This window comes from Bos indicus x Bos taurus, chromosome 8, assembly GCF_003369695.1.
Source record: "Bos indicus x Bos taurus breed Angus x Brahman F1 hybrid chromosome 8, Bos_hybrid_MaternalHap_v2.0, whole genome shotgun sequence".
Lineage (NCBI taxonomy): Eukaryota > Metazoa > Chordata > Mammalia > Artiodactyla > Bovidae > Bos > Bos indicus x Bos taurus.
Window position 1 is genome coordinate 83898381 of NC_040083.1, and position 26459 is coordinate 83924839.

General features: G+C 38.2%; 1 protein-coding gene across 5 annotated transcripts; it reads right to left on the minus strand.

Moving 5' to 3' along the window:
* NOL8 (nucleolar protein 8) lies at window positions 1-26457 on the minus strand. Of its 5 annotated transcripts, none has more exons than XM_027550301.1 (17): window positions 26187-26457; window positions 24885-25092; window positions 24167-24229; window positions 22467-22545; window positions 20612-20747; window positions 20104-20172; window positions 17102-18952; window positions 15762-15875; window positions 15169-15291; window positions 14796-14886; window positions 10925-11063; window positions 10218-10295; window positions 4979-5250; window positions 3082-3208; window positions 2444-2514; window positions 1626-1705; window positions 1-975 (listed from the first exon to the last, which is right to left on the minus strand). In XM_027550301.1, the coding sequence occupies exons 2-17, from the start codon at window positions 25021-25023 to the stop codon at window positions 925-927; spliced, it is 3483 nt and encodes a 1160-aa protein (XP_027406102.1). In that variant the 5' UTR covers window positions 25024-25092; window positions 26187-26457; the 3' UTR covers window positions 1-924. The 5 variants fall into 5 exon arrangements, with proteins under 5 accessions (XP_027406102.1, XP_027406100.1, XP_027406098.1 ...); XM_027550299.1 differs by having other exon boundaries at window positions 15753-15875; XM_027550297.1 differs by having other exon boundaries at window positions 15169-15294; window positions 15753-15875.
* Window positions 26458-26459: the final 2 nt, after the last annotated feature.

Here is a 26459-nt window from a genome sequence, read left to right on the forward strand (position 1 = left end):
TCAGCCTTCACAGAGTTTATATTTGATCAAGATGTAAATCAATAAATATGTAATTTCAGATACACCCACTATGGTTCAATGATAATCCCCTGGGACTTTATTATATAAAGCATAATTTTGTACAGAGCCCAGTTTGATAGAGGCTTATCTATAGTGAATCCTAGCCACGTTAATTTAATGAGGTATTAAATCTGTTTCCTTATCTGGACCCAGGGCACTGACTCCTAACTGTGACTATGTCATCTGTCAGGCACTTCAATTTTTCAAAAACTTCTAATCTAACTAGAATTTGGGATTGACGAGTCTGCCTCCATCAATTCCTGGAGGCTGAGGAAAGGAAAACTCTGCATTTAGCATTCTTTTCTGGTCCTCACAGAACTCTCCCATGAAAGTTGGGTCTGAAATGTCCTGCATTTCAGTTAGCTTATTCAACAGGACACAAATACAGAACTCAAGGTTAACTTGTATTCAACCTCTTAGAAAAAAACCACAAAATGGAGGTAAGGTATATTTAGTACAATCAGAAATATTTCAAGTATAATTTACATGAAACATAACTTGAAAAATGTAAGTGCTCTGATGCATATATTTTAAAACCTCATGGCAAGAAATGTCCATTAGTTATTGAAAATGGAGGGCAAATATATACAAAGTATTTTGAGGGACTATCTTATGCTTCATTAAAACAAATGTTCAGGTTGTTTTGCTTCATTAAAACAAATGTTCAGGTTGTTTGAAGTAATTTGGTAAGAACAAATAGGAAATGTACAGAAAAAGAAAGCAATCAGAATGATATCCACCAGATAAGATTTAGAATATGCCTTCACTCTGAATTCTTTGCCATCTAAACTCATTTTCTAGATCACTCCAATATCCATGGTAAGACTTCTTTACATTCAGTATCAAAACTAATGATGACATTTATTATTTTAGCTTCAATCTCCTTTTGGCATCTTTATGTTTCTTCCGACAGTCCTAGAAAAACATAAAATCAAAAGCCCTCGTTAAGTGTGGCATGGCAGGTTCATAAATAAGACAGAGTGTGCATATTGTTATTTTGAGAGTAGACTCTTCAGTCAAAGTCTCCAATAATTCCCTCATGTTATTTATATTCTTTCTTATACTTCCTCCATTTTCCAATAAGTTATTGGAAATTCATGAAGCCATTAAATTAAAAAGAAAGTCTTTGTTAAAAATAAAATAACTTTCACAGTGTTCAGTAACTACATAAAGTAAAATTTAGATTATTCAGTGACTGGGTCGTAGAAATCATTTTGGAAGTGCTCACATGTATGTGGAATGTTCAGACTTTTGGCTTTAAGTGCTTACAATGGAAACTGTAATTCAGTCTTTCAAAAATTTCATCATTTCCTGTTACTTAATAAGCATGATGAGAACTCAGATCAGTCACTCAATGGAGCCACTCTTTAGTCTCCTTTCTGCACATGGGTGGATTGAGTTAAACAATTAAAACTTCCCTTCCAGCACTATTAATTGTGAGCATTTAAATCATGTTTTCAGTTTTCTCAAGTTTCATGCCTTCCTATATTCCTACACCAGGAAAATATTAACACAAAGGTAACATCATATCTATTTCAGGAGACAATTAACATGGCGATACTCACCATTCGCAAATTGTTTGTTCTGATCTCCCAAGAATTCCTGCTAATATTACTTCCCACTCCTCTCCAAAATAAGTCAGAACCTAGAAGGAAAAACAAAGAAAGGCAAGGCAGCACAGTAATATTAAAACAGACAATATTTTAGTGCTGGCATTATCAAGGTCTTCAAGTTAACATGATTCCCCACCCGCAGTTTATGCTAATTTTCAAAAATATTTTATTCTTTTAGAAAATGAAAATGTAGAATTGCTAGGATTTTTACTGTTTATAAACCATTTACTGTGATGTAACTTAGTTTCTGTTTGTGTTAGGCTTCAGATATGAGTTCAACAGCCTCAGCATTTTCATGTGAACTTTTTTTTCTATTTTTGTTTTACTGAAGTATAGTTAATTCACAATGTTGTGTTAGTTTCAAGTATACAGCAAAGTGATTCAGTTACACGCATACATTCTTTTCAGGTTCTCTCCCATTACAGTTTATTACAAGATATTGAGTATACTTCATGTGAACTTTTTAGGGTACTAAAAACTTGCGAATTTTGTATTTCTAGCATCTCAGCAAGCCCCTGGAACAAGACAAGCCCTTGCTGAGGATAGCGAGTAAGCTGAGGTGATGAATGGGAGCTTTCAGTTTTCCAGAGCTTTATAAGTCAACAAGCTTCTGTCTAACAAGAGGGGGCTAAAGCATATCACACTGCAAAGAATCAGAATTTTTCCCAATCAGTTCTTACTTGGATGCATGTTAGTATTAATATATCAGAATACACTATGTATAAATAGAGATGTACTATATATGCCATTTAATAAAAAAACTGACTTACCATGAAGTCTCTCATCATTCTTAGAGAAAAAGAAAAATCTAGTAGTCTCTTTCTCAGGTAATGGTACTTCTCTGAAGTGAGAAAGACAGAATTGGCCACTTAATTTCAACATTTAAGAAATGTTCACATTGTAAATATAAATGAACTATGCCTTAAATATCTGTGCTTTGTGTCTTGCTCATTTTTGCCCTGAGTCAAAGTAATACCACCCTTTCTCTATTCAACATTCTTTGCTTCTACCTGTAACTTTGGTAACAAAGATTTAAGTACAAGCTCTATCTTCCCCATGCTGATTGTTAAAACTCTCACCCAACCACTGCTACCCATTTTGCCAGTGTTTCCTATGAGGTAGCAGCCAACTAGATGAAGCATCCTCTTCCAGACCAGGGACTTCAGTGGCAGGCTTTCTTCCCTATGTGCAGCATATCCCCCACCCAGTGCTATCCAAATCTCAAGGAAAAGAAACACGCTCCCAATGACAAAAAGACTACAGAACTCTCTAAAGGAGCAAAAAAAAAAGAAAAAAGAAAACTGTCTTGAAAAGCTAAACTTAAGATACTTCTATAATATCTCTAAAGCATGTCCAACTCAGATTTTATAAATTATGAAATATATCTGGACAGAAGCACATTACTTACTCAGGGCTCTGCTTTTTGTCATCTGTTTCTTCAGTAACATCTTCCTCTTCTGAACTGCTGTCTTGGAAACGAGGGTCTCCCTGCCAGGCGACCTTCCCAGGTTTTACTGCTTCAACTCTATAGGTCTCTATGTCATCAAGACAATGAAAGATGACACAACTGTGACCTAAAGCCCAAGTATTTATGGACACATTCACTTGTTTACTTTCACCATGCATACATATTTCTACATTTTGAATATCGTAATCATTAATTCAAAATGTGTAGTAGTATCTTTTTGATTTTCAAATATTGAGAGAAACTTTTATTTTTTGGCATTGCTACAGTGATCTCATAAGGAATGCAGTAATACTATCAAAAGATATAAAAGCTGAAGGTTTATAAATGAGCAACACAATTTACAAGAAAGATCAAAATAAGTGTGACACCTGTGCTAGCATTGAGCAGTCTAACGATGCAGTGAAACCCGTTTGCCTTCCTGCTTATTCATAAAGGAGAAAAGGAACATATCTTTACGTTTTCAATTTCCCAAATTTCCTTCTAAAACTGCTGAAAAAGCTGCTGCTAAAAGCTGTGGATGATCACCTCACAAGTCCTCATAATTGCCAAAGCACATAAAACACATCTCCCAGGTTGCTCGGGTATCTTAGCAATCATTTCAAGGCCAATTTCTCACACTTGGCTCTCAAAGTTAGAAAAATTAAAACATCTATATCATACCAACTCTGTTCAACAGTTTAGGACTGACCTTGGTACTCAAATGGACAGCATAGGCAAGAGAATGAAATAAGCAGAGCAATGATATATTGTATCTTATTTAGGACAATTTTGGAAAAACTACTTGATTGTTGTACCTCCTTTTGTAGCACCACAAAGCTGGAATCTAATACCTATCTGCTAAACACAAGGATGCTATTTTAACTGCTGATCTTTCAAGTAGAACTTATTGTTAGGTGTATTCTGTATAGGTATACCTTGCTTTTACAGTGAACTTTCAGAAAAACTACACTTACATCTTAAGGTGAGAAGCAACTTCCTAAGGAATATTTGTTTCAAACTTTTAGACACGTAGGACTTCAGAGGTAAACCTCCTGAAGTAGAATGGAAAATTGTATATACCAGTGCTATACTTTTCTCTGCTGCTAAGTCACTTCAATCGTGTCCAACTCTGTGCAACCCCTAGATGGCAGCCCACCAGGCTTCTCCATCCCTGGGATTCTCCAGGCAAGAACACTGGAGTGGGTTGCCATTTCCTTCTCCAACACATGAAAGTGAAAAGTGAAAGTGAAGTCGCTCAGTTGTGTTGGACTCTTAGCAACCCCATGGACTGCAGCCCACCAGGCTCCTCTGTCCATGGGATTTTCCAGGCAAGAGTACTGGAGTGGGGTGCCATTGTCTTCGATACTTTTCTCTAGGTTCTGGCAAATCTCCAAGGATACAGTTTGAAACAGCTGGTATATTGATGACACAGCATATTTGTTTAGAGCCAGGGTTACATATTTCTTCTCCTAACAAATAACACTGGCTTTCCTGAAGTTATGGCTTCTCCAACTGCATCAAAGATGTAAAGCTATTTAAATATATGACTTCTTAAACATATTTAAATATATGACTATTTCTACTCAACAGAAGAAGGAATGTTGCATATTTCTCTGGCTTGCCTTCATATGGCAGCTATCTATAAGTTTGCTTCCAAATTCAAGAACAATTTCTTACTGTGTTGAACACAGCTCTAGGCACGTTACATTTATGGTTATGTAATGCTGACTGAAATACTGTTTATCTAGATAAAGAAGAGAATACTGCCTTCAGCTAATGTTAAATCATCATACTTACAGTAGACTCAATTAAATTCAAACTGCATGAAATGAAAAAGTAAAAACAAACAAAAATATACCTTCTTTTTCATCTTTGGCATCAGACTCAAAAAAGGAAAATGTGAATCCGCCGGTTTGCTCACTGCGAGTCATCAGAGCTGGAGTGTCCTGGACTACCTCAGCTTTCTCTCCATCAGAGTCCTCATTCCAAGGTGTGTTATCTTCCTTTTCACTAGTATCTTTTACACTTTGGAATATTTGTTTCAAATCCGTAGCAATGTTATAATACATTTCTTTAGACACCTCAGGTAGTTTCTCAGCTTCCTCCCTTTTCTTCTTTCGTTTTGCTTTACTGCATTGACATATATAAAGATCACAAAAAAGTCAATGTTTGGAAAAATTCCAGAAATCAGGAAATAAAAATACCTTGGATAACATTAGTCCCATTGTTTCAACCACCAAGAGGATCCACATATACAACTCATAAGGACAGAATCTTAACCAAAAAGCTTTTAATAGCCAAAATTATTTCAAACAGCTCCAAGTATTAAACATGAATCATATTGTCCTCTCTTTTATCCTCTGAACTACACTTCAGAAATTACACCTAAGATATCAGCTATGAGTAAGACAATTACTTAACTGCAATGGCCCTCAGTATCCTCATTTACAAAATGAACCAGGTTAAACCACATGACTTTTAAGACTCTATCAAATTGTAAAATGGTGAGTTTTATGATACTGGCATTAAAGGATTTAGTCATAATTCTGTTGTAGAAATGCATTATAAGTATGTCTGGGATGAAATTTTTCTGTTTCCATCAAACCTGCTCTATATTTAGGAATATGTTTTTGTTTTTGGTTTTAACCAGAGTTACACAGCAGTCTCCAATACTGAGTTTTTAGATAGTAAGAGATTCCTCTTCCAACAACACAAGAGAAGACTCTACACATGGACATCACCAGATGGTCAACACCAAAATCAGATTGATTATATTCTTTGCAGCCAAAAATGGAGAAGCTCTATACAGTCAGCAAAAACAAGACCGGGAGCTGACTGTGGCTCAGATCATGAACTCCTTATTGCCAAATTCAGACTTAAATTGAAGAAAGTACAGAAAACCACGAAGCCATTCAGGTATGATCTAAATCAAGTCTGTTATGATTATACAGTGGAAGTGAGAAATAGATTTAAGGGACTAGATCTGATAGACAGAGTGCCTGATGAACTATGGATGGAGGTTCGTGACATTGTACAGGAGATAGGGATCAAGACCATCCCTATGGAAAAGAAATGCAAAAAAGCAAAATGGCTGTCTGGGGAGGCCTTACAAATAGCTGTGAAAAGAAGAGAAGTGAAAAGCAAAGGAGAAAAGGAAAGATACAAGCATCTGAATGCAGAGTTCCAAAGAATAGCAAGGAGAGATAAGAAAGACTTCCTCAGCAATCAATGCAAAGAAATAGAGGAAAACAACAGAATGGGAAAGACTAGAGATCTCTTCAAGAAAATTAGAGATACCAAGGGAACATTTCATGCAAAGATGGGCTCGATAAAGGACAGAAATGGTATGGACCTAACAGAAGCAGAAGAGGTGCAAGAATACACAGAAGAATTGTACAAAAAAGATCTTCACGACCAAGATAATCACGATGGTGTGATCACTCACCTAGAGCCAGACATCCTGGAATGTGAAGTCAAGTGGGCCTTAGGAAGCATCACTATGAATAAAGCTAGTGGAGGTGATGGAATTCCAGTTGAGCTATTTCAAATCCTGGAAGGTGATGCTGTGAAAGTGCTGCACTCAATATGCCAGCAAATTTTGAAAACTCAGCAGTGGCCACAGGACTGGAAAAGGTCAGTTTTCATTCCAATTCCAAAGAAAGGCAATGCCAAAGAATGCTCAAACTACCACTCAGTTGCACTCATCTCACACGCTAGTAAAGTAATGCTCTAAATTCTCCAAGCCAGGCTTCAGCAATACGTGAACTGTGAACTTCCAGATGTTGAAGCTGGATTTAGAAAAGGCAGAGGAACCAGAGATCAAATTGCCAACATCTGCTGGATCATGGAAAAAGCAAGAGAGTTCCAGAAAAACATCTATTTCTACTTTACTGACTATGCCAAAGCCTTTGACTGTGTGGATCACAATAAACTGTGGAAAATTCTGAAAGAGATGGGAATACCAGACCACCTGATCTGCCTCTTGAGAAATTTGTATGCAGGTCAGGAAGCAACAGTTAGAACTGGACATGGAACAACAGACTGGTTCCAAATAGGAAAAGGAGTATGTCAAAGCTGTATATTGTCACCCTGCTTATTTAACTTATATGCAGAGTATATCATGAGAAATGCTGGGCTGGAAGAAGCACAAGCTGGAATCAAGATTGCTGGGAGAAATATCAATAACCTCAGATATGCAGATGACACCATCCTTATGGCGAAAGTGAAGAGGAACTAAAAAGCCTCTTGATGAAAGTGAAAGAGGAGAGTGAAAAAGTTGGCTTAAAGCTCAACATTCAGAAAATGAAGATCATGGCATCTGGTCCCATCACTTCATGGGAAATAAATGGGGAAACAGTGGAAACAGGGTCAGACTTTATTCTTTTGGGTTCTAAAATCACTGCAGATGGTGATTGCAGCTATGAAATTAAAAGACGCTTACTCCTTGGAAGGAAAGTTATGACCAACCTAGATAGCATATTCAAAAGCAGAGACATTACTTTGTCAACAAAGGTCCGTCTAGTCGAGGCTATGGTTTTTCCAGTGGTCATGTATGGATGTGAGAGTTGGACTGTGAAGAAAGCTGAGCGCTGAAGAATTGATGCTTTTGAACTGTGGTGTTGGAGAAGACTCTTGAGAGTCCCTTGGATTGCAAGGACATCCAACCAGTCCATCCTTAAGGAGATTAGTCCTGGGTGTTCTTTGGAAGGACTGATGCTAAAGCTGAGACTCCAATACTTTGGCCACCTCATGGGAAGAGTTGACTCATTGGAAAAGACTCTGATGCTGGGAGGGATTGGGGGCAGGAGGAGAAGGGGACGACAGAGGATGAGATGGTTGGACAGCATCACCGACTCAATGGACGTGAGTTTGGGTAAACTCCAGGAGTTGGTGATGGACATGGAGGCCTGGCATGCTGCAAGTTATGAGGTCGCAAAGAGTCGGACACGACTGAGCAACTGAACTGAACATCCTTTTTTTCTATTAGAGTCTATTTTATTTATTAGGCCAAATATTCTGTTTTACCTAAAATAATAATGTCCTAAATGATCATCTTACTGGTGGAGACTATCTTATACAGACAAACTTTTAATACTTCATTAAATAAACCATAGGCTATAAGTCAAATATGCCTCCTACGAAACTGAGCTCCATGATCAATGAAACACAAGGTAGTGGTTTTTTTTTTTTTTTTAAGGTAGTGGTTTTAAAGGTGGTCCAAATGTCCTCTGATACTTCAAGAAGTGGAAGTTAATTCCTCCACCCCTTTCAGTGTGGGCTGTTCTTAATGACCTCTTCTAAGGAACAGAATAAGGCAGATGTGGTTGGGTTCAACTACTGAAACTAGGGCTATAGAGTGCACTGTGGCTTTCTCCTTGCTCTCTCCCCTTCCCTAATCACCGGCTTTGGGAGAAATCAGATACCATGTTCTGAGGCCACCCAAACACCCAAAAGGAGAGGTCAGCAAAGCAAGGAACTGAGGCCCCTGCCAGCAGTCAAGTGTGTGAACCATCTTGCAAGCAGATTGCAAACTTTCAGAGACTATAGTCCCAGGTGACATCTTGACTACAACCTCTTGAGAGCCCAAACCAGCACTACCTGGTGAAGTGCTCCCAAATTCCTGACCCACAGAAATTGGGACCTAATAAATTTTTAGTTTCAAGCTCTTCGTTTTGGGGGCCATTTTTTACATAGCAATATCTAACTGATACATATTTTGGTACCTAGAAGTGGGGTACTGCTATAAAAGCCCAAAATGTAGGAATGACTTCATAGCCCACACAATGAGCAGAAGTTGGAAGGTCAGCGAGGAGGGTGTTAGCAAAAGCATGAAAACTCCCTGAAGAAACGGTTAGTAGAAACTACATGCCAATTGAGGCTTCAGGTAAGGCCTTGCAGAAAAGTGAAGTAAACGCTATTGGAAAATGGGGGAAAGGAGATCATTGTTATATAGTGGCAGGAGGCTTAGCAACACTGTCGCCTTTATTAACTGGTAAGTAGAAAATGCACCTAATGAATGGGTGATCTAGCAATGGAGATGTCTAGGAAGGTGTTGAAGGCATTTTCTGATTTCTTCTTGCTGCTTACAGTAACATATAAGCAGAGATAGTGAAACTAAAGAAAGAAGTCTTTTTTAATAAGGCGCTAGGACCTCATGACTTTGAAGACTCCTATTCTCTAGAAGGCAAGTAACATAAAATTTAAGAAATATCTTCTAACCAAGAACAAATCTATTTTTTCAGGAAAATATAGTGTAAAGCAGGTTTTGGCAAAGTAAACCCATGGATGAGATCCAAGCCACTGCTTATTTATGTACAGATTGCAAGTTAAGAATAATTTTTGTAGTTTGAAGTGACTGGTAAAAACTATATAAAAAGATGGCTTCATAATATGTACAAATTGCGTGAAATGCAAATTTCAGTGTCCTACTAATAGTTTCATTAGAACACAGCCTACCTTATTCATTTTATGTATTATGTATGGCTCTGTTTCTGTTATAAGGACAGAGAAGAGTCACTGCAAGAGACACCATCTGGCCTGCAAAGCCTAATATATTTACTATTGTACTCTGAAGAGAAAAATTTGTACACCAGGCTAATTATTAATATAAAGCAAAATCCTTTGTTGAGAGCCTAGATATAGCTCAGAAACTCCAACTGTTCAAACAAGAGGGCTTCTTATGAGTTTAAAGGTATTATTTCTCAGCAGTCCCGGCAGAACACCATGGTGGAAAAAAAGTTTATCTTACACTGAATTTTGGCTTTTGTCTAATGAAGTGAACCCCAGAAAGATTCACAGGAGACCCAAATACTTTAAGACAATTAAAGGAACAAAAACACCACTAGATTTGATGGGTAGGTACAGAGACATTCCACAATGAGGAGGCTTGCATGGTCTGAATGTGATTCTTTTTAAAAGAATCTTTTAATTTTGTAATAATTTTAGATTTACAGAAAAACTAGAAACAGATTTACAGAAAAACTAGGAATAACTTTCACCTAGTTTCCCCTCATAGTAGCATCTTACACAGATATGAAAACAATTGCCAAATCTAGAAGATTAACACAGGTACCTTACTAGTAACTGTAGCAGTTTACCTTTCTTTTGGTTTATCATCCTGCTTTCTTTCGTAAGTTGCATGGTCATCCCTTGTTGGATCATAATGTATGATGTCCCTATTTAAAAAAGGAGAGTGATAAGTTTGAAGGGACAAATCAGAGTATAAATCCAAAAAACTAATAGCAAAACATAATGCAAAACCAGGACAATTCCACTTTTGAGCAAGACAAAGGCATAAATATCAAATAAGTGTAGCAGGAGCTCCTTAGAAGCAATTATATTTTAAATTACCCAGTTCTGAGAGGATCTTTGAAAATTTTTTAAATATTATTTTAAAACAGGAAAATATATATAGATAAAATGATATACTATTGGGATTTGTATAAAATATTTCAGTGGTGACAGTAGTGGGGAGTGAGTAAAAGTATAGAAGAGAAAACTGGTCACATGTTAGTGATTGGAGAAGTTGGGTGATGTACACAGGGGTTTCATTACACTAGTCTTCCTAAATTATATATTTTCTATAATAAACTGTTAACATTTATTAATATTTAAACAGTTGTCCATTTTTTCAGTAGTAATAAATACAGAAAAAATTTTAGATTAGTTTCTTGAAGTGAATCACTAGTTAAGTATAATATTAAGAGTATGATACATATTGTTAACTGATCTCCACAAGAAGTTGAAAATGGCCTAATTTTGTGGCAAAGGAAGAGAGAAGAGTGAGATGAAACATAAGACATACTTAAATTTCTTAGCAGCTACTGATCCTTTGCTTGTAGAATTGCTTAAGCTGATCTGCAAAACACTCTGCACAACATTCAGGGCTTTCAATTTTTCTGCAGCAAGCTCTTCCTCCTCAGGAGTTTTCTTTTCATTTATTTCTTTGAGGGAAGAGGATAATTAGTAATCTTTTGGCAAACCTAACTTGAGAAATCTCAATAATCAAATACTTATCAAGCACTTAAACATGTGCAAAGCACATTAAGACAGGAAGAACAAAAGTTAAACCTTGTTTTGCTAACCTCTCTGTCCCTAAGCCTCTGATGTCACAGTGAATCCAGAAATTGCATGATCAGCAAACAAAATTCCCATTTCTACTTATAAAAATGAAATACGAAATTAATGGCTTTCAGTGGCAAGTCTAAGTTTTTAAGGTAAAGATTGACAAATGTAATAGAGCAAGATAGTAATTAAAAACCTAAAGTGAATAAAGATTCTTTGATTTTTGGCAACAATCTAGAAATTAATCTAAATTACATGTAAATCTAAAAGTGAAAGACAGAAAGGTGGTAATTGTACTGACTATTAACATGATATGTTAGCAGTTACTTTAGCTTTTAAACTCAGTAATAAATATCACAGGAATAGAGCCTACCCACAGGGCATTGTGGAATCCTATAAGCTGGCTTTCTTATTTACTAAAAACAGACAAACATCAGGGAACAAAGTTAAACATTTAACAGCCAGTTTGGATTATAAGAGAAAACATAAAAGAAGTCTGAGCCTTAAAGACCTTTTCAAATTACTGTAGAATATAAACAACTAAATAACAGAAATTAACAGAATAAAACACTGATTTGCATAAGTTTTCTATAGAGATGGCCCAAAAGTGTCTAAGGGTTCAAAAAAGGTAGGGATTATGTTCAGTTGGATTAAGAAATGTTTTACAAACCAGGTACAGTCTAAGGTAGGAAAGACAAAGTAGTTCCCTGAGGAAGGAAGAGAGCACGCTAGGAAACAAAATGAACACGTAACTGAAATAAGAAACTGCAAAGAGTTTACATTGCATTAGGCTAAACCACATGAAACTGCTCACATTCAATGATTTCTGACTTCAAAAAGTGGCAATTTTAATTTTATCCTAATATTGCCAATTAGGAAGTAGAACAGAATGTTAGAAAGGGCTCAGTGTATTGGTAGGCTGCTTATCTGCAGGACGGTCTTTGTGCAACACACAAAAAGCTCAGTCTCAAACATTCCCAAGGAACCTCTGATACAGGCTCTTCCTAAGGTTCTGTAAGATCCTCTGGCTTTAGCCTTTTTTTATACATGAATATTTTCCAAATGTAGGTAATCTTTGCTCATGACTATTCTGCTGAGCTCCCAATTATTCTTTCCTCAATGCCTGGTGGATATTTCTCACAGGTGTATCTAAAGTTGAAAAGCAGAACAGCCAGGAGCAAAGATGACCCAGATTTGGAAAATATTCATGTAAAAATGAAGGCTAAAGCCACATGGACTATAGAACCTTGGGAAGAGCCTATATCTCAAAGCAAAGGGAAAATTTAAGAACCAAGAATTATGAAGAAAACAAGGAAGTTATAGTGCAATAGAAGCAAAGGGAAGAGAATATTTCAAGGATGATGATCAACAGTAACAAATGCTATAAGCAGGTTGAAGGATGAAGCTTGAGAAGACGCCACTGCATCTGGTAAACCAGTTATTCACAGCTTTGAGGGAACGCACGCTAAAGAGTTGTAAATATGAGACAGACAAAAGTGGCAGGAGTTAGAAAGCAACATCTATAGCTTCTTGACTAATCCCAAGGTTCTATCCATTCCTATGTTATCAACATGGAATTCTGAGTGAAAAGTTCTGAAACAATAAGTTGGTATGGATCCTGGAGAATTTACTCTCGGAATACTTGTTTTCAGAAATGTATAATATACAGAATAATCACTTCAAAGAATTGAAAGTATCATATCCAGAGATTGTACTTTCAATAAAATCAACTGCTTCTAAATTAGATGAAATTTATTTTTTCATTTCAGGCTTAGAACTGGAAAAAAAAAAAAAAAGGGAATGGCAACTTAAAAACTGGCAGGGTTGAAGAATGGCTTTTTGAACCTATGAGACCAAATTATGTCTGCAGAAAGAGCGAAGAGATAGAAGAAAGTTAAGTGTGAAGATGCAAATGAGAAAGGAGGGAACAGGAGGTATAAATGGAGAAGATCAAGATACAGATTAGATAAACTCAAGAAAGAAGAAAAAAGAAAGGACAGAGTAGTTCTGAGATTGGAAAGGAAAGCAGGGAGCTACCTGAAGTGACCATCATCTTGGTCAAGTAGGAGGTGAGGTCTTTTGCAAAGGATAAGAGCAGAAGATCTTGTAAAGAAAGTTTGGAACCATTGCCGATGCTTCCGATAGCATCAATGCTGTTAAATATATTCAAATAAGAATGAATTTAAGTAGAGTGATATTCAGTGGTACATTGCTTTGAAAAATCTGCACCAAGCATGAACACTTTCTTTAAGTAAACCAAGTGGGATGTATCTGTCTTACACAACCTCACGAGGACCTGTTGACCTACTGCCAGGTAGGGTCCTTGACTTATAACACCAGGATGAGGGAAGATGGTACCTTTGGCAGATGCTACTTATTCCTATCTTTTCTGGCAGCTTCAGGAAATTAAAATTTTATAAATAAATTAATATGTACAAGTGTTACATGTACATGTAACACACCATGTACACGTAACACTATATGTGTTCAGATCAGATCAGTCGCTCAGTCATGTCCGACTCTTTGCGACCCCATGAGTCGCAGCACGCCAGGCCTCCCTGTCCATCACCAACTCCCGGAGTTCACTCAGACTCACGTCCATCAAGTCAGTGATGCCATCCAGCCATCTCATCCTCTGTCATCCCCTTCTCCTCCTGCCCCCAATCCCTCCCAGCATCAGAATCTTTTCCAATGAGTCAACTCTTCGCATGAGATGGCCAAAGTACTGGAGTTTCAGCTTTAGCACCATTCCTTCCAAAGAAATCCCAGGGCTGATCTCCTTCAGAATGGACTGGTTGGATCTCCTTGCAGTCCAAGGGACTCGCAAGAGTCTTCTCCAACACCACAGTTCAAAAGCATCAATTCTTCGGCGCTCAGCCTTCTTCACAGTCCAACTCTCACATCCATACATGACCGCAGGAAAAACCATAGCCTTGACTAGACAGACCTTTGTTGGCAAAGTAATGTCTCTGCTTTTGAATATGCTAGCTAGGTTGGTCATAACTTTCCTTCCAAGGGGTAAGCATCTTTTAATTTCATGGCTGCAGTCACCATCTGTAGTGATTTTGGAGCCCAGAAAAATAAAGTCTGACACTGTTTCCACTGTTTCCCCATCTATTTCCCATGAAGTGGTGGGACCGGATGCCATGATCTTAGTTTTCTGAATGTTGAGCTTTAAGCCAACTTTTTCACTCTCCACTTTCACTTTCATCAAGAGGCTTTTTAGTTCCTCTTCGTTTTCTGCCATAAGGGTGGTGTCATCTGCATATCTGAGGTTATTGATATTTCTCCTGGCAATCTTGATTCCAGCTTGTGTTTCTTCCAGTCCAGTGTTTCTCATGATGTACTCTGCATATAAGTTAAATAAACAGGGTGACAATATACAGCCTTGACGAACTCCTTTTCCTATTTGGAACCAGTCTGTTGTTCCATGTCCAGTTCTAACTGTTGCTTCCTGACCTGCATACAAATTTCTCAAGAGGCAGATCAGGTGTTCTGGTATTACATAAAACATTTCTCTGTGTGTTAAGTGAAGATGCTAGACAAGTTGATTTCTTGAGGTATGCCAGCTCTAACAACAGGACTGTTTGTTTGGACAATGAGTCATTTACCTTCATGATCATCTTCACTATCACTTTCTAGAAATCGGGAGTCCATGCGAAATCTGTCATCAGTGCCAAAGTGAGACTGCAAATTCATGAGCTAAAGACAAAACACAAAGACAACTGACAGTCGCATTCCCAAGAAATTACTTATAAAAAAGACCCTCCAAGTATACTTCCCATGCTGTGAAATTTACTACATTAATGTTTGCATAACCTCACCCACTCATGAACCAAACAAAGAGGGCCATGGAGGACTCAATCTCAAAAACCTTAATGTTAAGAGTATGGGCAAGGTCTGCCTTCATTAACCTAGATTTAAGGACTATGTTGAAAAAATAAGAGCATGTTGCAAATTTTTTTATTTTCAGTCTTCACTAACCTTCTGTCCAGCTCTGCCCTCAAACTGAGGTTTAATTCTGAACCTGTTATTGTCATCTTCGGCACAAGATTCCTCATCATCGCTGCTGTCAAAGAGCTTCCCAGAGGCTCTACCCATGGACTCCTGCTACATAAGGACAGAAATGTTTATTAATAACCAAGACAACCAGTATTTCCCTCATTATGCAATTTTCCTCATTACACTTAAGAAACAACTCAGATGCATATCCCAGGAAACAGGGTGGTGGTTATAATAGAAACTCTTGAGTCAGTGATATTTACATGGCCCCCTGGGTCTCCAGAGGCTCCTAATGCAGCCTGAAAGGGGGGTAGTTATTATATATAAGAACATTTTCTGCATGGTTTCACTAATATTGATGTCACTTTGCAGAGGACAGATTTATGTGCGAGAAAATCTTTAAGGCCCCCGTAGCATCCATGCGTGGTGGTCTGGGGAGTTTTGTGTTTCATTGTGGCTTTCAGAGGAAATTTTATGTTGAGCCCAGCAGTCGGGGGCAGGTTTTGGTATGCAATATGCAGAAATGAATCTGCACAAGTAGAGGCAAGCCCATAGGGACATCTTACATTTCTTACTTTTACCAGTTCCTCTCCTGGATGGCTTTGCTCCTGAGTGGATGTCTCCTCTGTTTCGCTTTCACTATTGGAACCAAAGATGATGTGCGTCGGCTTGTCCTCTGGATGACCATCCTAGAGTGGTCATCAAAAGCATTACCTTTAAGACAACCTCTCTTCTTCCCCAAGTAAGTCTATTTCCCACCCTATTTTTTCTCTAGTGAATGCTGCCATCATCCCAAGATAGAAACTTCTCGCTTTCCATTTGCAGTTGATCACCAAGTCCCATCAGTTGGGCCTTCCTGCTATTTTAAAAATATATTCCCACAGTCACTGCCTTGGTTCTGGCTCAAAACCTCCCAAAGGCTGTCTATCCTTGTTCCCTTGTTTGTCCCATTTGATTTGTTGTTCTCACCACATCCTGAACCATTTGCCCCAAACAGAAGTTGGCAAACTTTCTCTGTCAAGGGCCAGAGAATAAATATTTTAGGCTTTGCAAGCCACATATAGTTTTAGTTCTATATTCTTTTTTTTTAACTCTTTAAAAATGTAAAAACCATTCTTAGCCAAGAGGCTCTTTTAAAACAGGACTCATTTTAAAACATGGGCTCGTTTGCCAAATCCTGTTCCAACACAACTAATTTTTACTCCCTTACTTCCAGTCCTTCAGTTTTTTCCCACACTTAAGAATAAACTCCAGCCCTGTAGCCTACTTATCTCTCTCACTTGTCACCACCTTGTACTCTATTTAGTCAGTTATTGCAAATATTCACTTTTGTACAAACTGCTGCCTTATCTTATAATGCCTTTCCTCTCTCTTCCTAACCTTTTGCCTCTGCCAGACCAATTTCTACTGATCCTTTCCCACTAGATTCAGGTCAGCTGGGGAAGTACCCACTCCCCGGCAATGCCAACAAACTGGTCTGCTTCCTGTCAGGGCACGTAGGCATACTTGTTTCCCATTGCATGGAACTGAACTGTGACCTTCTGTTCACCACACTGTGAGCCAATACTGCCTGACAGTGATCTTTTCTATACAATCGAACACTTGCTGTGAAGGACTGGAACTTTGCAGGAAGTTAATAATTCTTGAAAAAATGAATAAGGTCCCATTATAGTAAATCTTCATAAGACACGACTCACTTGACAGGTGATATATATGACAACTGAGACGTATTAGTACACATCACTTAACTGTATCAGTAATATCTTCTAAAGCAATATCCAGATATACTATATAGACACAAGGACATAAAACACAAACGTTCAGCTCTAAAGGGGCCTGCCTACCTTTGTGGGAAAGAAAGAGACTAGACCTGGAGAGAGTTCTTGGTAAATTCCTAGACTGAAAATATACTCACCAAATTTGCCAGAGCATTGTGAACCAACTTCTTTTGGACTTCTTTGGCTTTCTGCCTTGCCTCTAAGGCTGCCAAACGTTTCTGATTATCTTCAGCATGCTTATCTTTAGCGTTAACATCTGATGAACTATTAACAGAAAGTGGGAAGTCAGTTTTGCTTCCCTGGGAGTCTCTCCTTGAGAAAACCTCTGGTGATTTCTCAGGGGTCTTGGAGCTGCACAGATCAGGCCTCCCTTCAGAGCTCTCTCCTGACTTTCCAGTCCCGTGGCAACAGTCTTCATCAAGGCCTCTGTTGGGAGTCTTAGCACCACAACTTGAAGATTTCTTATCTTTCAGTGGCAACAGACTAGAAATAGGATTTCTATTTCTCTTTTCTGAATTGTTAGGGGACACCACTTTGTGACCCTGGCTCAAAAAAGACTGTCTCTTTTGAGGCTGAATTTGGTTTGAGTCATTTGCCTCCTTTGCATGTTGGAAAGGAGTCTGTTCACTTGATAGGCCATTAGCACACAGGGACCATTTTCCCATGGACACGTTCCTCGGTTCCTCAAGTTTCAAGGAAATTTGATCTTTATTAATATTATTAGAGGCAACACTCTCTTGCAAGGATTTTTTCACTGATTCCTTTCCATAGAGACAGCCCACTCCTTTGAAAGCCTGAAATTTTGGCTTTAAGGTATTTTCCTTTGTTTTCTGTTTTCCACATGGGTTCTCTCTTCCTTCTAAAAGAGAAGCCACAATTTCCTCAGGATGAATACACTGCTGGCCTCTGCGGAGGTCACCTGGAGTCCTTCGGCTCTTGGAGGCCCTGTCACACTTGGCAGTGGTTTCCTGGCCACTGCTCTCAGTCTTTTCTTTTGGAGCCTCCTGGTTACCCCCAGCCAGCTGTTCCAAATCAGCCAAAGTCAGATTCACACGGAGACAGTTTTCCATCAAGGTGTTATACTCCTTATCTCCTTCACACTCAGTTGATTCTGATACAGAATCAGCATCTTCACTGCTACTGGACTCAATCAGAGATTTACAACTAAGAGGCTTAACTCTGTGACTGAGGGCTATCTCTACTTTGTTTTTTCTTTTTTGTTCTTTAATACAGTCATCAGAAAGATCATACTTTTTTCTGCTTTTCAAAGTCTTCTTGTACATAGACTTTTCTCCTTGTGAAAAATCTACACCGTTTTCGATCTTACCAGAACTTTTTTTCATTGCAATGATTTCATCTGTATCTCCTGAATCAGAGTCACAACCATTTTCCGTAACATTATTTTCACTGTTTTTGAGGCCTAAACCTGTTGAAGTATGAAATTTGTGAAAATCAGATTTAAAATCATCCCTTACAACTTCAAAGGGATCATTTTCAAAGTCATTTGAGGACCATGTAGTTTTCTCTAAGTTTTCCTCTCGTGCAATCATTAGCCTTAATTCATCTTCAGAATCAATATCATCATCAGATATGCTATTTCTCTTTTTGGTAGTTTCTAAACCAGAAGTCTGAAAAAATACATTTTTAAATTTCTGATGATCAAAATCAGTTATATACGGTGATTTAGGAGTACTGGAATTATGAGGTGCTTTTTGTGCAAGCTGTTGTATTAAATGTGGACTCTCCACTATGCCACTAGGTTTTGATCTCATGGTAGGAAATGCAGTAGAATCCTCATTCTTCTGTACTTTTATTATCTTTTTGGCAGGGCTGTGAAAGTCAGAGAATTCTCCTCGCCGTTTCTTACTCATAGGATCATTCCCTCCTTCCAGTTCCCAGGTGAGGTTGGATATAGGGACAGCATTTGTGAAATCCTCCCCTATCTTCTTTAAGTTGTGGCAGTATTTTGAGGGATCATACTTTATGATGTCACCAACAGTCAAGGAACAAAAACAGGCACTAGGTTTTAGAAAAACCTATCAATCTGATTAAGCAAAAGAATCCTGTTTAATCTTGAGCAAATCATTGACTCATTTTACCCTCAGTTTCCAATCAAACAAAAAAGGACTTCATTAGGTAACTCAGGGTCTTTGGAACTGACATGTCCATGGCATGTCCAGAGTGAAAACCAACGATCATCACTATTAACTAGAAGAAATTACTTGGGTTGTATATGTATATTACAACAAACTGATTTAAGATTATATTCTAGGTACTTTTCTATATGTCTGAGAAATCTATTCACTGCTAACATCATAAAGCAGAGTATAGAGGGGCAGTCAGAGGGGGAACAACTAGACACTCTGTTGGTTATCTCAAACCTGAGAATCAAAGATTCTCCAACATTTTGACCACTCCTGTCTTTTCAATGCTGGCTCATCCTAGACCTGATTCTCTTAGCTCAAACATCCACTTCACATTTCACTCACTCTCTGAATTTTTGCAGGTCTTTCTTAGAAGGCTAATACTTATCAGATCTGTTTTGTTGCTAACCCTGTCCAGAAAGATTCCAGTCAATGTCAATGGCATTGGCTGATTTCCTAAAACATACGAATAGACAAGTATAAGTTGCTTTCATCTCTCACTCCTGAACAGTTCCTTTGTTCACTTAGTAATTACTGAATACCTGGCTAATTATATGTGAAGTGTGTCAAATACTGTTTATTATCTCTTGGCTTTACACTGTCCTTCCAAATCCTCCTCTCTGCTGTCCAAAGCCTACTTTTATGACTGCACTGTGTTCCCTTGCCCTTCCTTAGTTCCTCTGGAAATGGCTCTGAATCCATGTCAAACGAGAGGAATGATATATAAATAAGTAAGTAAAAGTGCTTGCTTAACAAGCATCATCTGTATTACTTACTTGTATAAAATGTCACTACATTTTCTCATCCTCTAATCGCTTCATACATGTAGGTAAATGGATCTTACCTTATAGAGAAATTGGGAACATAAAAACTCTTAAACATCTAAAGATTTACTGACAGCAGCAGTGAAACTCCGAAGACACGAAGTTAACTTCTGCAGTATCCATCACTGTAGTCAACAATAATTTCCCTGAAAGGCCAACTGCTAAGGATATTTTACGTTTACATTCATTCTTTAGATGAAGGACAGGTAAGACTCTTCCAAATTTACTCACAACCCAATTCTAAAAGAAAAAAAAAGGATATATTTATTATACTTGTCACAAACAGAAAAGATTAACCATTCTGCATAAATATAACTTAAGAAAAAAGAGTATAGAAAGAAAGAAAATTGAGGCAGTTGTTGATCCCATATAAATCACATAAGATGGTACAGAAATAACAGCCATTAAAAAGGCAAACTTGGGACCTGTTTGGACTCCTCACCACCTCTATTTCCCTCAGAAGACTTGCCTCCATGTGGGTTTTTATTTCTCTTTCTAAAATGCGGGAAACCTGTGCTTTCCCAAAAGCTGTAAATGCACTTGGAAGATCAAAAAGCACTATTTATGTTAACTGCTTCAAAGCAAGAGAGAAAAAGCAATTGCTTTAAACATGATGTTCATGGTCATTTGGTCTCAGGAATTGGTTCCTAGGCTACTCAGGCTACCAGGGGTGACTTACTTTGTGCCCTGGTACTTCTGTTCCTGGCACAGCTTTCACATGGAAATCCACCGTTTTCATCTTTTCTAACAAGCTGGTGTTGCCTGTTGTTGATTTTCCTTTCTTTACTTTTGCTTCTTCTCTCTCTTGGGCCAATCTGAATCAAAGAAAAAATACAAATAAGTGAGTTACAATAACCAATCACACTATTAACCATGCTTCTGTCTTGTTTTTTCATACTATAAAGCTGTTTAACTTCATAGGTATCATTTGGGGTCTCTCAGCTTTTCCCTTTCAACTTATGTACTTTTGGTATTTTAACTATTCTTAATCCCTTCTCTTTGTTATGAGGAAAAGGTCTCTTCTTTCAGATTCTCATCTGCTAAATCTTGAATATTACTACTCTCATAATGAAGAGAATGCAGAATAGAATGCCAACTAAATCCTCCAATTCAAACTCCCTATCTGATTCAGGCCTGGTCAACTGTGCTGACCAATTCTCACTGGCCTCTTTGCCTCTGGTGTGGCTCTTTTCTGAGCGCCAAAGAATTGATACTTTTGAACTGTGGTGTTGGAGAAGACGCTTGAGAGTCCCTTGGACTGCAAGGAGATCCAACCAGTCCATTCTAAAGGAGATCAGCCCTGGGTGTTCTTTGGAAGGAATGATGCTGAAGCTGAAACTCCAGTACTTTGGCCACCTCATGCGAAGAGTTGACTCATTGGAAAAGACTCTGAGGCTGGGAGGGATTGGGGGCAGGAGGAGAAGGCAACGACAGAGGATGAATTGGCTGGATGGCATCACTGACTCAATGGACATGGGTCTGAGTGAACTCCGGGAGGTGGTGATGGACAGGAAGGCCTGGCGTGCTGCGATTCATGGAGTCGCAAAGAGTTGGACACGATTGAGCAACTGAACTGAACTGAACTGTGGCTCTTTTACATTTCAACTTCCAAGATTCATGCTCCACAGGCAGACGTGCACAGGTACTCAAAGGCGGCAGCACTGTGTGCTCACCCTGCTCAGGATGGGAGCCCCAGTTCTTGCCTATAATAGGCACAAAAGTACTGCTGAATCAAAGTCTCATCACTACCCTGTTTACAGAGGCCCACAGCTGAAGAACAAAATCCTCACCTTCGTCTCCAGACTAGTTCCACAAAATTTGATTTAGACCTTATTTTTCTTTGTGGCATTTCTTTGCTTGAGAACAATCTTAAAACTCTCTTGGTCACTTCATCTGTACATTCCGAAAATGTCTCCCATTTTGAAAGCATCCAAACGCATACAATCTTTTCTCCCTAAGGATACTTTTCGGATCTTAAAATGCTTTAATTGCTTTTACATTGCCTTGTTCTTAAATCTTAAGCTTAATTAATCTTATGCCTCTCTTACAGGGATCCCTATTATCTTTAAGTTTTTGTATGATACTTTCATTAACAGTTTAAAGTTAACATAAGCAATTTGGTATCATCTATTAAAATTTTAAGTGTGCTTAACTCCATGACATAGCAACTCCTTTTGTTGACATAAACACCAGAGGGACCCTTGTACATATATAGAAGTTATCTTCAAGGGTCATCTGTTATCAAGAGGAAGTGGAAATGGTCTAAAGGTCCATGAGTCGGGGATGATTAACTAGACTATGGGACATTTTCTAAAATAGTACTAAATAGGTATTACAAAGAAGGGGGAAGATCTACATCATCATAAAAGTTTGTGTCTGAAAAGCTGCAAATAGCTCTAATTATAATGCATAAATTTGTTAAAACTGTAATAGTGTGATAGTTTCAAATCAATTAAGTGAACATATAAAATCACTTACAATATTAAGAAATTAGTGTGTTAATGTTTGATTAAATCAAATACAGCAAACCTTACCTGTGCAAAAAACTTTCCTTTGCTAGCTGAATTTGCAGTGTCCCACCTTTCCATTTTGTTTTATTTAAAACAGACATACCTATAAAGCAAAGAATTAGTACCCAAGTACATAGCAATGCAAAAATATATTTCAGCATGTGCTTTTACTAATTAGTACCAAAAAAAGAAAACTTGTTTATCACAAACACACAGAGGAAAGAGAATAAGGAAAGTGAAAACAGAAAGAGGAAGCTTAGGTCCCATTCTTATCTTGACCACTTAGTAGATTCTTATGTTCCCTATTGTCTCATGTAACTGGAAGATTTGAATGAGGCAAATCTGCAAACCTTTAAGCAAAATTTGTCATTTGTTTATAATGTCAGAAATCTCTTGGCAAATGGTTGGTATTTATTTAACATATCACTGTTATTTACCATACTAAAACTATAGAATATTTATGTAATTTTCTTAGGGAGAATCAGAGGACACTGGAATCCTACAGCTCCTCATTCTTACTTACTACCTCATACTAATTATTACTGCATAACTTGCAAACATATTAGCACAAGCAACTACACTGTGTTTGAACTACTGTACCCTAGTAGCTGATTTTTCTCAGTATCTGCTATCAGCTTCCTTAATAATTATCACTGAGAGAAATTTCTATGAGACAGGTACTATGCTAAGTACAGAAGTATTATTCAATTTCATATTCACAGTAATATTATGAGCCAAGCTGTATCTTGGTCATATATCAGGTAAACAAACTGGGTCTTCTACTTTAAATAGAATCCAGTACTCTTGCCTGGAAAATCCCATGGACGGAGGAGCCTGGTAGACTGCAGTCCATGGGGTTGCTAGGAGTCAGACATGACTGTGTAACTTTCAAGTAGACAACCTGAGCGACTTCACTTTCACCTTTCACTTTCATGCATTGGAGAAGGAAATGGCAACCCACTCCAGTGTTCTTGCCTGGAGAATCCCAGGGACGGAGGAGCCTGGTGGGCTGCCGTCTCTGGGGTCGCACAGAGTCGGACATGACTGAAGCGACTTAGCAGCAGCATCAGCAGCTAAGTCACACAACAGAACTGTGTTTATGACTGCAATGTACTTGTCATATATGTTTCCCAACTGGATGATATTACAAAAGGCCAATGGCCTTCCTTCTCTATTAGCATGTTTCCTACTCAGTGTCTTTTGACTTTTCAGTCTCCAAATAATTAGAATGCATTTCTACATTAGTGGCAGTATGAATTACTTCTCACTCTTCACTGAAGGCCACAGCTGGTCCTCAGCTTTCTTAAACTTATTGATAGATACTTCATAATTTCAAGGATATGATCTTATAAGGGCATAATGTAAAGCCCTCTTCTAATAGCATTTATTAATAAGAATTATTTACCTGAGAAATGAACACCCTGAGGAGTTGGGTATGGCATAATATCCAGTGGGATATAGGTAACATACAGTTTCTACTAAAGCATGGTCCTTTGTCCACAATATTTGATAATGCCACTTTTGAGCAAACTTGTTGGTAATGTGCTACCATATGTCATGCATTATGGGATGAATCTAAATCTCAAACTGTAGAATATCAGAATTCTATTCATCATGGTTGTCCCTCTCAATGACGTAAAAGTGGCTGTTTAGATTTAGAATCAAAGTTATTCCAAATTACATAGTGACATGAAATGGTAAATAATATAGAAAACATTCATTACATTTCTTCAGGTCTGCTTCTGTTACTCTGATGTTGATATATGCAAAAACTTTCTGTGGGTTTCCTAAAAAAAAAAAAAAAAAAAATTAAATTCTTTCTCAGAGAATAATGTAAAAATGACTTCTAAATTTAAAAAAGACCTCTTAGAAACTTACTCTTCCAAAGAAAAACCTTGTTTATTTTTCATTGGATACAAAGATTGCAAATTTTTAAGCACGATTATCTAAATATTTTAAAAGAAAATATGTACGAGAAAAATGTCAAGCAGTCAGTTAAGGAAACATTTTTCATGTTTATATGTTAGTGGTATTCTAACAGGACATTTACTAATTATTAGAATTTTAGCTCTGAAAATTTAAAGCAACTTGTTTCAGAAATTGGATGTTTGGGAATTCCCTGGAGGTCCAGTGTGAGATTTTGGGCTTTCACTGCAGAGGGCAGATTCAATCCCTGGTCAGGGAACTAAGATTCTGCAAGCCACATGCTCCCTCCCCCCTACAAAAAAGGGGAGTGGGGATGTTTGGGAATTTAGAATTTTTTTATTTCATACATAACACCTCCAGGGCATATGTGCTGGGATGGGGTTAGTACTATACTCTCATAATGAAATAACATCACTTTCAGTGTTCAGGGCTAACATTCATATTTGGGGGTTCATTTTGTGATATTTGACTTGAGTTACATTTGCTTTAACTACCCATGAAGAACTCTAAATTTACCTTGATCATCTTTCCGAGTGATGATCTCCACATCAGAAACTTCTCCAAATCTGCCGAACTGATTCTGCAGGTCTGCCTCAGAAATATTCTGCCCAAGACCACCCACAAAAAGGCGTTTCATTTCTCTGTTGGCTTTCATCAAGGCTGGACAAACACTCAGGGTGTTCTAGTGGAAAAAGACTTCTACCTAGAGTTCTTTCCCTTAAATCTAAAACAAACAAAGAACAACAACAAAAATAAAACTCCAACCAACTAACCAACAAACGAAAAAACCCTCAACTCCTTTCCCTGAACCTTCTATGCCAATTGGTTGCCTGGATTTGTGCTTCCCTTCCTATTGTATTGTTCCCAATTTTATTCCTGAGGACTCTGTTCACACACTACATCCTTGTTCTTCATGAACGCATTTTGGAACAGAACCGCTAGACAGACACAGGTGCAGGTGGACATTTTTCCCTCTAAATGACCACAATATACACTCTACTCCCCCTGATTTTACTAATCCATATTGTTAGGTGTTTCTCCTTTATTCACTCACTTTAATAAACTGACAGAAATGGGATGGGACATATTAACATCTACGGGATGTTCCCAACCCAGGGATGGAACCCAGGTCTCCCACACTGCAGGCAGATTCTTTAAGCTCTCCATCTTCAAGTTTCTCACAGTCAAATGAGAAGTAAGCAAATGCTGAAATTGCAATACTACATAACAACAGAAATACATACAAAGTGGTTTTCAGGCACAAAAACAGCAATGGATATCAAAACTAATACAGAATTTTTTTTTTTTTAACACTATGCGCCAGCGTTGTACGAAGTAGTTTGCAGGTGCCTTTCTTTCAGATTAGCAGGAGAGGTGAAGTCACTTTCCCAATGCCATTTAGAGAAACAGCGGTGAAGCTAAGATTATAACTCAAATGTAATTTCAGAACCCGTAATTCTAACAATGTACTAGGGAGGTTGCTGGAATAGAAGGGACTCAGGAAAACTCTTCCAGAGATACTGGGATTTAAGGCCTACAATGCCTATCTCGCTTAGTGCCCAGCTGTTGCTCAGCTCCCAACAAGCCCCTCCCCCCAAGTTGACAGACTTCGCACACATGGAACCCCCAAACAACGCCAAAATGCCAAAGCATGGGTCGAGATCTAGGCGTGAGCCAAGGCCTATATCTTCCTGGTGGCTTCCTCTGTCCCAAACCTACCCACCCCATACTTCTTTCTCTGAGAAGACTCGAACACAAGCACGGAGAAGGTAGGCCAATTAGCCCCTTCCCATCCCAGGCCCCAAGCCCCGGGCTCACCACTTCTTTTTCTACATCCAGCGCGGCGTACAGGCCTAAATTCTAGTCACGTGTCCCAACAAGTACCCTATCTCTTTCTTCCTACTGGATTTCCAACCCAGCCTCCTCAGGTTCCATTAATACGCTCAGTTTCCCAGTGTTCTTTATTTCGTTTCCAGTCTTCCAGGCAATCGCGATGACCCCGTCCCCTGCCTCTAAGTCCGCAAAAGACCCCAAACAAAAATTCTCTAATTCATACAGAAGAAGGTTATCATCTTATCTCCTGGATACGGT